Source organism: Castanea sativa, chromosome 3 (genome assembly GCF_040712315.1).
Source record: "Castanea sativa cultivar Marrone di Chiusa Pesio chromosome 3, ASM4071231v1".
NCBI classification, from domain to species: Eukaryota; Viridiplantae; Streptophyta; class Magnoliopsida; order Fagales; family Fagaceae; genus Castanea; species Castanea sativa.
This window is the reverse complement of record NC_134015.1, coordinates 47864396-47878063: the sequence shown is the minus strand read 5'-3', so window position 1 is coordinate 47878063 and position 13668 is coordinate 47864396. Positions and strand designations below refer to the sequence as shown.

The window sequence follows — 13668 nt, the reverse complement described above, 5'->3', positions numbered from 1 at the left end:
TCCAGAATGGCTTGCAAAAACTGTAATAGTGAGGAAAAAGAACGGTAAATGAAGGGTCTGTGTTGATTTTACCGACTTGAACTGAGCATGCCCAAAGGATTCATTCCCGATGCCGAAAATTGATCAATTGGTGGACGCTACGTACGGACACCCGAGGATGAGTTTTCTAGACGCTTTCTAGGGTTATTATCAGATTTCCCTATTCGCCAAGGATCAGGAAAAGACTGCATTCATAACACCCGATGCTAATTATCATTATACCGTGATGCCGTTCGGCTTAAAGAATGCTGGAGCCACTTATCAACGGATGATAACGAGGATGTTTAGGGATAGGATTGGGCATACGGTCGAGGTATACATTGATGACATGGTTATAAAAAGCAAGCAGGAAGGGCAACACATAGACGACCTTAAAGAAGTGTTTGAAATTCTCCGACGACACCGGTTGCGTCTCAATGCCGATAAGTGCACTTTCAGGGTAGGATCCGGGAAGTTTCTGGGCTATTTCATCACCAAACCGGGAATCAAAGTTAACCCTGATCAAATTGGCATCGTGAAACATCTCAAACCATCGAAAGAAGTTCAAAAACTGACCGGTATGTTGGCCACCCTCAACCGATTTTTTTCCAAGTTCGCTGATTGGTGCCAACCATTCTATCATCTTTTGAAGAAATGGAAGAGGTTCCAGCGGGATGAAGAGTGTGAAAAGGCCTTCCATGACCTAAAGGACTATCTTGGGCGGGCACCAACGTTGGCGGCTCTAGAGCCCGGGGATGATTTGTATATATATCTCTCGGTATCCGAGCATGCTGCGAGCGCAGTGCTACTAAAGGACAATGGCATACAGCTACCTGCTTACTATGTAAGCAAGACGCTCGTTGACACTGAGACGAGGTATTTACCATTGGAAAAGTTAGTGTTGGCACTTGTGCACTCTACCCGAAAATTGCCCTATTATTTTCAAGCCCATATCATCTATGTCCTAACTGAGTATCTTCTTCAGTCACTGTTAAGGAGATCTGACTGTACCGGGAGAATAGCTAAGTAGGGGTCGGCTGGGTTCTTTTGACATTAGATACAGACCAAGGAACTTAGTGAAGGGTCAAGTGCTCGCAAACTTCATTGTCGAGTTTTAGCTGAAAGGTACAATAACGGTCTGCCTTGTTGGAACCAACCCATGGAAGGTATTTGTGGACGACACATCCAATGCGGTAGGAGCAGGAGTTGGGATTGTGGTCATTACACCGAAAGGAATAAGACTGGAGCATTCATTTAGGTTGGCTTTAGAGCCTCCAATAATGAGGCCGGGTATGAGGCTCTATTGGCCGGACTGAGAGTCATCTCAGACTTGGGAGCTAGGGAGGTGGAAATATACTCGGATTCCTGGTTGGTGGTTAACCAAGTACTGGGGAGTTTTGAGGCCAAGGATCCCCAGATAGTTGAATATTTGTGGGTAGCGAAACAGACTATGGGCTATTTCTCTTGTATGAAAGTAGAGCAAGTCGCCAGAGGGCAGAACCACCACGCCGACTCCCTTGCCACCTTAGCGTCATCAATAGCAAATATGGTACCTCGATTGATCAAAGTTGAGTTGGTGAATGAGCTGAGCATCAGCGTGAGCACGGTAGCCTCAAAAGTCACCATTGCTGGGAGGTGCTGGATGGACCCCATAATCGAATTTTTGGCCGAGAACCGTGTATCGGAGGACGAGAAAGAGGCGGCCAGGGTACGACAGAATTCTTCTCGGTACTGGCTATCTGCAGATCGAAAGCTATACCGAAGGTCTTTTGAGGGCCCATACCTATAGTGTTTGCACCCTAGTAAGATTGAAGAGCTTCTGACCGAACTACATGAAGGAGTTTGCGGCAATCACGTTAGAGGGCGATCGTTGGCTTACCAAGCAATGACTTAGGGATTCTAGTGCCCTCGAATGCAGAAGGACGCCGTCGAATATGCACAGAGGTGCGAGCAATGTCAAAGACACGCCCTAATGATCCACCAACCTGACGGGAACCTAAATACTGCGAATAGCCCGTGGCCTTTCGTTCAGTGGTGGCTGGACATAGTTGGACCATTTCCTTGGGCGACAAACAATCGAAGATTTGTACTGGTAGCAGTGGATTACTTCACAAAGTGGGCGGAAGCAGAAGTACTTGCAAACATTCGAGATGTAGATGTCAAAAAATTCGCATGGAGAAACATTGTGACGAGATTTGGGGTGCCATAGTCCCTCGTCTCTAACAATGGTCCGCAGTTCGACTGCAAAATTTTTTCGTGAATTCTGTAGTAACCTTGGCATCAAAAGTCGGTATTCTACACTGGCCTATCCGCAAAGTAACGGCCAAGTTGAAGCCACCAATAAGGCCATCGTTAACGGATTAAAGAAAAGGATGGAGGGTGCTAAAGGCAATTGGATCGAGGAATTACCGAGCGTCCTATGGGCATACCGAAAAACTCCGAGGAGATCCACGGGAGACACCCCTTTTTCTCTAACTTTTGGAGTAGAGCCAGTTATTCAAGCTGAAATAAACCTATGTAGCTCCTGGGTCGCAGGTTTCGCCCCAACCAAGAATGAAGAACTGATGTTCGAGCATTTAAACTTGTTGGATGAGCACCGCAAAGCAGCGACCATTAGGCTGGCCAAGTATCAGCAGAAGCTCACCCGAAGGTACGATAGAATCGTGAGAAAGAGAGTGTTTACCGCGAGGGATTTGTGCTCCGAAAGGTTGTTGGGAATCCGCGAGACATCAATGCAGGGAAATTAGCCCTATCTTGGGAAGGGCCCTATAGAGTGACCGCCATTGCAGGTGCAGGAGCATACTACTTAGAGGATTTGGAGGAAAGACCGCTTCTCCGGCCATGGAACATTCACAACTTAAAGAAGTTTTATCACTGACCAGTTGAGCTCCCGGGTATAAATTTAATGTTATTTTACAATATATATATATATATATATATATATATATGTTACGTACGGATATAACGGTATCTATTTGTACAAGTGTTTTTAATTCTTTTGATGATAATTTATTATTGCCGATCAAAAAAGAAAAATATGGAGGGAACTGTGTCGACCTAGATATCCCGTTCTACTATTTAGGACAGAAGCCTATCCTGGGTTCGATTTTCTTCACCGAGTAGGTGGAAACCTTAAATTAAAATATTCTAAGGACAGAATCCTGTCCTCGGTTTGACTTTTTTCACCGAGCATGTGGAAACCTTAAATTAAAATATTCTAAGGACAGAAGCCTGTCCTCGATTCGATTTTCTTCATCGAGCAGGTGGAAACCTTAAATTAAAACTTTCTAAGGACGGAAGCCTATCCTCGGTTCGATTTTCTTCACGGGGCAAGTGGAAACCTTAAATTAAAATATTCTAAGGACAGAAGCCTGTCCTCAGTTCGACTTTCTTCACCGAGCAGGTGGAAACCTTAAATTAAAATATTCTAAGGACAGAAGCTTGTCCTCGGTTCGATTTTCTTCACCGAACAGGTGGAAACCTTAAATTAAAACTTTCTAAGGACGGAAGCCTGTCCTCGGTTCGATTTTCTTCACCGAGCAGGTGGAAACCTTAAATTAAAATATTCTAAGGGCAGAAGCCTGTCTTCTGTTTGATTTTCTTCACCGAGCAAGTGAAAAACTTAAATTAAAATATTCTAAGGACAGAAGCCTGTCCTCGGTTCGATTTTCTTCACCGAGCAGGTGGAAACCTTAAATTAAAACTTTCTAAGGACGGAAGCCTGTTCTCGGTTCGATTTTCTACACCGAGCAGGTGGAAACCTTAAATTAAAATATTCTAAGGGCAGAAACCTATCCTTGATTAGATTTTTTTCGCTGAGAAGGTGGAAACCTCAAATTTAAATATTCTAAGGACAGGAGCCTGAGTAAGAAAATAAGGAATAATAAGCAAGCTCATCACAATCATTTGCAAATGGGCAAACTCGGTTACTGTCAAACAAACACGGATGTATTTAAAAGTAAGGGGTGTGGAAAAGGATCAAAACACTGAACTTTCCATCTCAACAAAACTAATTAAAGCCGTTTAAAAGATAGAAGAATTGTTTTATCGCCACAGCTCGGCGGCCTAGGCTTACCTAAAAAAAAAAAATTTAGTCTTCATGCAGCAGGGTTGGAAGGTGGAGTCTGTGGAACAGGTTGAACGGGCATATCCTTGACTAGCGGGGCCATGAGAGGGGCTTGGTTTTGAGTATCCTCGGCTACGACGTGAATATTACTCGAGGCTTCTAAGTCGACTATCTCAACATGGGAATCAATCGCCTGCACAAGGTCCCTCATGCTCGGCGTATCTTCCTCATCTTCAGCGCCGACCTAACTCTTAACGGGCAGGGGTGGGACCGGATAGGGAATCTGGTTAGGATTCCACAGAGGGGAATCTTCAGCTACTCCCATTGCTTGAAGGGCAGCCAACCACCCTTCCTCGAACCCATGGTTTTGCGCTTGATGGATAATAGGCTCCATGGAATTTTCTGCCTCCACGAAGCCTACATTATACCATTTATCCTCACAGGCTTCAAGAGCATCCTTCAAACCAGCGATCTGGTTGGCTTGGGTCAAGTTCAAGCTATTCGCCGTGGCTAACTTTAGCTCGGTCTTGCCCAATTTGGACGTCAAATCGGTCAGCTTTTTCTCTGCCGCTAATCGAGCTCTCTCGGCATCTATTGCTTTTCTTTCGGAAGCCTTAGCAGCTTCCTCTTTCTCCTTTGCTGTGTTCTCGGCAGTGGCTTTCTGCTTATTAGCCCGATCAATAACCTTGACCGCCTCCTTCAGCCTCCCATCAATAACGCTAGTCAGCTGCGCGGCCTGAGAACATAAACAGCGATAAAATGATGAAACTGGGAAAACGCCTATGTATCGCAATGCATGAAAGTGGGGAAATAAAAAATTACCGCGATGGTATGCCATTGCAGCTGTCTAGCAAATGACTCGTCATCCCCGTCTGAGAAGAAGTGAGCATCCTCGGGCAGCAGGAGACCTTGCGCCAGACTCTGAGCGACCCGCCCTCCTTCGCCTTGCGCCCATAATCGAACAGTGGCAGTCGTCGGCAGAGGTTTGTCGCCCAATCTAAAGACGGGTTGCCAACCAACCTCGGCTTGGGAAGAAAATGCTCCCTTTGTCCCAACTTGGGTAGCCGGTTGAACAGCGCCCGTTGTCTCCTAGGTCTTGGGACCAACTTTCACACGAGGTGGGGTTTTCGGGGGAGCATCACCCGGGATGGGACTGATCCTTTCGACAGCTCGCTTCCTCTTTTTGGTTTCACCAACGGGAAGAGTATGCCCCTTTCCTAGGGAGGATTGAGGTTGGGCCACAGGGCTGGCCTCGGGCAGGAACCGGGCAAGGGTCATTGTTCTCTTGCTCACCATTTTCTCTGCTGGACCAGATTTGACGCCCGAAGTGACGATCGGCTCAGCTGCTTCTCCTTCGGTTGCTTGGGCTTGGGCGTCGTTCCCCTCAACAGGAATGTGTCCCAGCTCTCTGAGAGCCTGGGAAACTCATTCAGCTGACTCGTCCCTGGTCGAGACAAGATCTTCAGCAGTTGTGTAGCGGGGACCAAGGTTTCGGGCTTCGCCGATAGTCAATGAGGGGGGAAGGAAGTTGGCGTGCCGGACGTCGATGTAAGATAGCAACGGGCTATCAACCAAAAGGGCTTGGCTGAAGGATTGCCAAGTCTTGTACACGGGGGTGCAACCGAGTATGAGGTGTGATGCCCGGAGCTATTTGTCGCTGTTGACGAATATCTCAGACCTAAGCATGAAATTTAAATCTCTTATATTCACCACTCTAAGATCTTGGGTGAATACTTTACCGTCTGCAACAAAGAAATACGGTGGCTCAGTATTCAAAAAAAAATATATAATAAAAACAAAGGAAAAATGACGAATTAGTGATCGGCACGAACCAACTTCATGCTGTGAGAGGGGACAAGGGATGTCACTGGTAAACTAGTTACCACGCACCCGAACAAACTCTCCGGCAGAATTTCTGTTAGAATCAGGCAGGCATGAAATTAGCCGTACCAGCATATCTCTAACCTTCAAGTAATAATTGGTCTCTTTATTCACACACAGACTGTACATGTAATTTATATCATGATGGCTCAATCTCAAACTGTATATTTGGTTCAACCTACTGACGCAACTAACTACCTGGTAAAAATTGGGAGGAAGTTGGTCCGGGCACAAGCTATAAAACCTAAGGGTGTCGAGTAAGAAAGCATCCACAGGGAGCCTAACTCCACCCTCCAGAATTGACATCAAAGGAAAAAAGGCAGTGTTGGAACCTCTATAAAGTGAAAATTTGCTCTCATGGCACTATGCCACATCTACATCCTCAGGGATGTTGAATGTTTGTCTAAAGGTGGCTAAGGACGCCTCAGTGTTCAGAAGGTGAGCGTAACCCATCCTAGACACCAAGATTGAGGAAAGGAACTAAAGTAAAAGAGAGAGGTAGAAGACTTACTTTGGGCTCTAAGAGAGAGGAGTATTCTGGGCTGAGGGATTAGCACCAAATGAATGCTTGGCAGAGAGAGGACTTAGAGAATGGAGATCATAAAAATGAGGTGGGATTCGAAGTGGCCTATTTATAGGAACCACGAGGGAGGGGGTTAGTGCTGATCAATAAATGGGAAGCAGGAAATCTTGCAAATCCCCATGCGAATTGTCGCGCGCACGTCGCATCGGTTCACGAACCATCAGGCAATGATGAGAATCTGAGCCAGCGGTCACATACCGCACAACTTTTCAGGAGCGCCTTAAATGAATTTTCTGAACCACCCTACCCCTGTCCGTTCAATGTCTCAAATAGCACTTATCTCCCATCCTTGACTCGTGCCCGGGAGCCGGGCACAAATCAAGGGGGGGCTATTGTACATGACGCTATTCTTTTGCAAGCCCAATACTCACAAAACCCATCACAATAATGCCACGTATATGAGGCCCAAGACTCGTTGGGCACGAGTTCTAAAAAACATCATGTACAAGGATTCCATACTATATCAGGTCCACAAACACTGCCCGGATGGTCCTCGACACCCGACTGAAATTCGGAAAACACTATAAATCCCGTTATATTATAAACTGTGAACAGAAAACCCTACTTGTTCAGGGACTGCAATTTTTCGGAATGCCGGGCCCCCGTGGGCTCCGTGAAGTTTAAGGAATGTCGCTGCCGGGCAGTCCATCCAGCGGTGGAACCAGTTCCAATGCCACCTTCACCTCTTCCCACTCCCAACTAATCACCCACTTCAAGGTAATAGTATTGGACCACTCCTCCCACTTACCATAAAGGCAATCATAATCCTTCCACTAAGGGAGGCTATAAATAAGAGATGGGAATTGGAGATGAGGGTCGAAAAAGTGGAGAGAGAAAATAGGGAGGAAAGAGAGTGGTTATTTTGGGAAAGTAGGGAAGATAGTATTCTGGGAACGCGAGGGATAAAGTTGTCAGGGGTGTCGAACATAGGACCACCCATTGTAGGAATTCCAAAAGCCCATAAAGTAAATAAATTGTAAGCCCAAATAAAGTTCAAGCCCAACAACTACTTTTGGGTACGCACACTTAGGACATCTATTAATTTTTTTTCCTTTTAAAATGATCATTTAACTAAAAGGACAAATTACAACTTACCCACCTGTGGTTTGGTTGAAATTTAAGTTGTCTATCTGTGGTTTGAAATTTATGACTTTACTCACCTAAGATTTGACCAAAATTTAAGTTGCATACATATGATTTGAAATCTCATAATGCAAGTGTTCTATTAGATTGTTTTTGACTTTTTTTTATAGATATTTTCAACCTATGACGTCTGCTTCGATGATAGTTCTTTTTCATCAAACTAAGACATCAATTAATTTTTGGTATAAGCAGGAATTAAATCTCAGATCTTTTATTCAACTATCAGAGACATTAGTAGTTGAGCTAACTGAATCCCACTTTTTAATCTTATTTGATTTTGTATTTTTTTTGTTTTTTTTGTTTTTGAAAGAAAGAAACATAAAAGTAGTGCAAAATTACATATGTAACCATATTTTTAATAGAAATAAGTTATGATAATCTAATTGGGCTAACCTAGATAGGTAAAATGTGAATTTCAAATTACAAAAAAACAATTTAAATTTTTGTCAAATTATTCTTAAAAAAAAAAAAATCAGTCAAATCACTGAGTTAGTTATAATATGCCTTAGAGCACGCGGGTCGTACACACCAATGTGTAATAACCAATAAAATAAAATCTGTGCCATCCTCATCCCACTATCAATGACATCAATAATTCCCACGTTTTCCCTCTGCACAACTAGTACGAAAATGAAATGAAATATAAGCTTTTTTTTCCTTATTGACTAAGAAAATTCCAAAAAGTCTTTGCCTTTTCTTTTTTCACAAACCAAAATTTTTTGCTTCTGAAACTCACCCGTGGCAAAAAGTTAAAGATGCAGGTGTTTCGGTACGACTTTGTACTAATACTATGGCGAATTGAACAACGAAAAAAAAAAAACTAAATAATGCCGTGTGAGAGAGGAATATAAAAATAGAAGAACTAGAAGAAGAGAATAAGAGAAGACGAAGAACACACTTAACAGATAAGAGAAACAAAGAATCAAGAAGGGTAGGTAAGAAGAAGGGATTTGGTATCAAATGGTATCATGTTTGCGGTATTAAAATTTAATAAGTGTGAGACACGTGAACAAAAAATAACTACTCTACTAACAAATAAAAGGCATGTGTTAGTGGGTATTTATTTTTATGTGTTCACCATTTACTTGGTTTTGATATAAGTAACATAATATCATTTGATACAAAATATTTTTTCATAGATGAGAGATATAGGTGATGTAAGCGCACAATTGCACTTAGACCCAAAGATAGACGTGGGCTCAGGCTTAATGAGCCTTAAACAATAAGATTTGTAGAGTGTAGATTTGAAATCTAATTTAGGGGTATTGGAAACTTGACAAACAGGCTAGAATGCCACAATCTTTGCAAATGATAAACAAATATAACAAGGGAACCTCCTCGGACGTAAGCCGATGACGATTTATGTATTGTTTCTCTTTTATGCTAAAATTACAGTTGTTAGTTCTTTTTTTGCTAACTGACCGATCCCCCCTTTCCAACACCTTCTTGAAGTCCTTATATAATAGCTAGAAAGTTTTATTCAACTGTTCAGGGGTCATTTCTCCATTAATGCGGCTAGGGAGGTAGGTGCAGGGTCTTTAATGTGGAGATAGCAACTTTTTTCTCAGATATTTTTATCACTCCGTTGCCTCTAGAGGGTATTTGGATCCCCTCTTACCCAATAGTTTTTCCAGGACTCTGCCTTTAATCTTCTTGGCAAAGCCTAGGGTGCGTGTCGAGCCCATTTGAGAAGACATTCATCCTCGGATGGTTCCTCGAATGTCTGTAGTATAGGTTGACTCGTGAGCTTAGGGGCCTAATGACAAAAACAAACTGGTATCAATTGATCAAGCCCACGACCCATTTGTTTATTTTATAAATCTTGCCCCCCCATAGGTGACAAAGTAAAAATATAGAAAAAGCTAGTCATACCAAACAAAAAAAAAATTAATAATTTTTGTTACAATTTACCACACGGTGAACTATGAATTGTGAAGGTTAAATAGTAAATTTACATCTCCATCCCTCACAACTCATGACACAATAAATTGTGTCAAAAATTGTGAGGATTTTTTTTTTTTGGGTACATGGCATTGCTGTACGAATATTGAACGTGGTGAAGTGTTTTCAGTGTCGGTGGCCCTGGGAATTGGGTAAAATGAGTAAGCAGTAGTCTGGAAGCTTCTTTGTTTAGTACTACCCCACATGATAGTTTTATTTACCAAAAAAAAAAATCAATAATAAAAATATGGCAATATGCTAACTTTATTTGAGATTTTTCTAAAATAAATTATATTAAATCTATTATTATTTAGTTAAGGTCAAATTACTCTTGATGTACTCTAAGTAATATTATACCACTCAATTACTTTTTATAGAATTTATATTTTGAAAATCCTACTGTTGAATTACATATTTTATATGTTCTTAACATTCATACTAATTTTTATTTCAATTGGTTGTTATTTACCATTCGATCTATAAATTTATTTTTAATGCATTATTTTAAACTACAAAAACTTGAATTTAAATTATTGATCGATGACATGATTATTTATCTTTGATCAATTTGAAATTTCGCAAGCATGAAAAATATATGAATATAATGTAATCTAATGGTGGATTTGTTGAAATATTTTACAAACTGCTGATGTGGTAGGGTGATTATTGGCAAATGAAAAAAAAAAAAAAAAGATATTAATGATAGGCCTAAATGAAAACCAATAAAAAGTTGACCACATTAACATTTTATAAAGATATTATAAAATAGTTTTTGTCGGTAACCTTGCTCAAAAGAAAATACCATCATTCTTTTCAATATTAAATGTTTACCTAATCAATAGCATCATTATTATCTCTCTTTATTAAATATTTCTGTGTCTCCTTGTGTCTCCTTTTTCTCTCTCCACAGCTCCACTTTCCATGCTTTTTTTTTTTTCTCCCCTCAATAAAACCTCTATCGCTTTTCTCATCTTTTTTAGGAAGATACTCACCAGGACCTCCAATTCATTCATTCTTTCTTTACTCTGTATGTATAGCTTTTTTCTTTTTTCTTTTTTTTGGTTCATACAGAGTTCGGGTTCATTATTTCTTCAGTCCATCTAAATTAATTTTTTATTATTATTTAAATTTGGTCTAGTTATAGTTGTCTAATGCTACTTACAAGTGACTAAAGTGAGGCAACGTCAAAATTAAATTATGTGATTATGTCAAGTTCTCAACTTCTACCGTTATTTTTTACTTTTATCACTACAAGTAATGCAACGTTTTTTGGTAATTAAGATTTAAAAATCCAATCACCTACTTTGATGCTAAATCCAGATGCCAAGGTTAATGAATTGATAAATGAGGAGACTATGCATGATCAAAGAGTGCAATAGTTGAGGAAAATTTTTTGGCTTGAAGAAGCAGAGGTTATTAAACAGATCCCTTTTAGTTAGAGGAAGCCTAAGGATAAGCTGATCTGGGCAGGCACAAAAGATGGTTGTTACACAGTACGCACATTTTTTTTTTTTTTGAGAAGAATGTGTTAAGAATTTAACTTTATAAGATAAATGTTGCCTTCCACAGATCACGTTGCAAATCAATTAGGTAAGAATCAAAAAGTGAAGAGAGAAAAAAGGGACACATAGAAATATTTAATAAAGAGAGAGATAATAAGGATGCTATTAATTAGGTAAGCATTTAATGATGTAAAGAATGATGATGTTTTCTTTTTTACCATTAGATCTTTTAGAAATCTAAGACTTAAAAAAGGTGTAACTTGAACTTATATGTGTGTGTGTGTGTGCGCGCGCGCGCGCGCGCGCACGCGCGCGTGTGTGTGTGGGGGGGGGGGGGGGAGGTAACCCTGAAACAGAGTCTAACGGTACATTGAAATAGGCTAGTACCGAAAAATTCTATTTCGATGAACAAACCAAAACGAGTTCTAAAACCATATTTGTTGATGATGTGAGAATCGTCAGTAATGTAGGTTCGTCCAGATGAAGTAGTGACGTCGTCACTGTACCTTCAAGTGTGGTGAAAACCCTTCCTCAGGTGGTCACCAATGTGGTGCTTGCCACATAGTCTCTAATGATAAAGTCAGCATATAAAAACTTTTTTAGGAAGTACTCTGAATATTAGAGTTACGTGTACTAGTAAATTTTTGGTTGTGTGTCTATGTACCTTGTCTAGTTCTGATGAGTGTGTATATATAGCTCCATAGTTTCTAGTCGTTGGGGCCCAAATTGTGGCTTTAGTGCTCCTTTTGTAATGCCTCAGGGCTTATTAATGGGGGTTTTGATGAGTTACCAACGGTCTTGACAGCTAATTGGTAACTGTCCGAGGCATTGAAACTTCTCATTAATGGCCTGCCTTCCCTCGTCCATGCTGTGGCTAGGTGGACAAAGGTATTTGATGAGGTTGTTTGGGCAAGAGAGTTCGTTTGTCCCATCAGCTACCCCCCAGGTTCTGTGGTCATCATTGCGTCATGACAACCACCAGAAGGTGAAAGGTTTTTTGCCCATACATGACTCTTGGGGTTTCGTTCCGCATTTTATGCGAAGTGGCGACGCATTAATGTGTCGTGGCAGTCCTGTACACATCGGCGTTGGTGGAGTTAATGCTCCACTTGTGTGACTCTTTGGGTTTCCCGCTAGTTTTAAGTTTTTTTTTATGCTTAGTTTTTAAACTTCCTTTCTTTTCTCTTTCTTCTTCACTTTTTCTTTTCCTCTGCCATTATTGCTCTGTGCTTTTTCTTCTCCGAGCTGTTCTCTTCTGCAATTTCTTGCGTTCTTCCTTCTTGTGGTTGCCTTTTTTAGGGGTACGGTTCCTTCATACCTTTTTACTCTTCGTAACATAGGCAATTTGTAAAAATTTCTAATTTTCATTCCATTTTTGGGTTTTTAGGATTTTGTCCATTTTTTGTTTCTAGGTTCCATGGTTGGTAGTTCTGAAACTAGGACACTTTGCCCCTTTATTTCTTTTCTTTTTGCATGTTTGGGGGCCTCTCTAAGTGTTTCTCATACTTTCTGTACCTCAGTTGAAGGTTTTGTGTTTTAGGGTAGTAGTTTGGGTGTGGTGTTAGCCGATCTAGTCCCTTTGCTTCGTCTATCTTTTGATTGGTTCGAAGATTTAGTGGGTACGCGAAGAGGGATGTCGGAGGTGAAATCTAGTAAGCTTGAGACGAGGCTATCGTCTAGCGACGACCTTGTGGAAGTGGAGGAAGACACTGCGGCTTCCAGCCTAAGGGAGGTCAAGGCTTTCTCTACCCTTGGGGAAAAGTGTAGCCTAGATGTTGAGACCCTTTCTAGGTTTAGCAATAGGTTCCAATTTCCTGAGAGGGTTAGGGTTCGTCGTCCTCATAAAGAGGAACAAGCCTGTCACTTTTCGCCTAGGGAGGTATGCTTCTACGAGGCCGCTTTCCTGTGTGGGTTTAGATTCCCCGTCCATTCCTTCATTATGGAGCTTTTAAGTCATTTTAGTAGTTCTCCTAGGCAACTTATGCCAAGCCCATGAAGGATAGTGATCAGCTATATGGAGATATGGCTGGCTACCACTGAGGGAGATATGATCAGGGTGGACGAGTTTACCTACTTGTACCGTTTAAAGGAGTCCAAGGAATACGGGTATTATGAGCTCGTGCCTTGGGTCAGGGAGGCTAGGATTGTCAGGGGCCTGCCCTTGTCGTTCCGATACTGGAAATCTCAGTTCTTCTTTGTCTCTGGGGATGAGTGGGAGACTCATTCTGATGAAGTTTGGGGGGATGTTCCTAGGTTGCTCCGTCGGTGGAGAGCCCCGAGTCTAGGTGCACCGTCTCTATGCCAATCCTTCGTCCATCATTCCTTTGCATACATATTTATCATCGCTAAATCCTGTTTGTTGTCTCATGTGTAGTTAAGAAGCGGCCGAAGCTCAAGAGTAGGTACAGATAGCGCGTTGAGGCAGCTATTGAGTACACAAGGATAATTGACAATTTTGACGACTTGGTCAACTCGTGAACTTTAGCTCTTCACTACCTTGGTATAGAGCCTTCTACCTACGTCTTACGCACTAT

The 13668-nt window shown here is 41.6% G+C and overlaps 1 protein-coding gene across 1 annotated transcript; it reads left to right on the top strand.

The window, feature by feature from the left end:
- The first annotated feature begins 2243 nt into the window (after positions 1 to 2243).
- Positions 2244 to 2765, top strand: LOC142629072 (uncharacterized). The gene has a single exon (XM_075803062.1). It carries the CDS (start codon positions 2244 to 2246, stop codon positions 2763 to 2765), a length of 522 nt encoding a protein of 173 aa, XP_075659177.1.
- The last annotated feature ends 10903 nt before the right edge of the window (positions 2766 to 13668 follow it).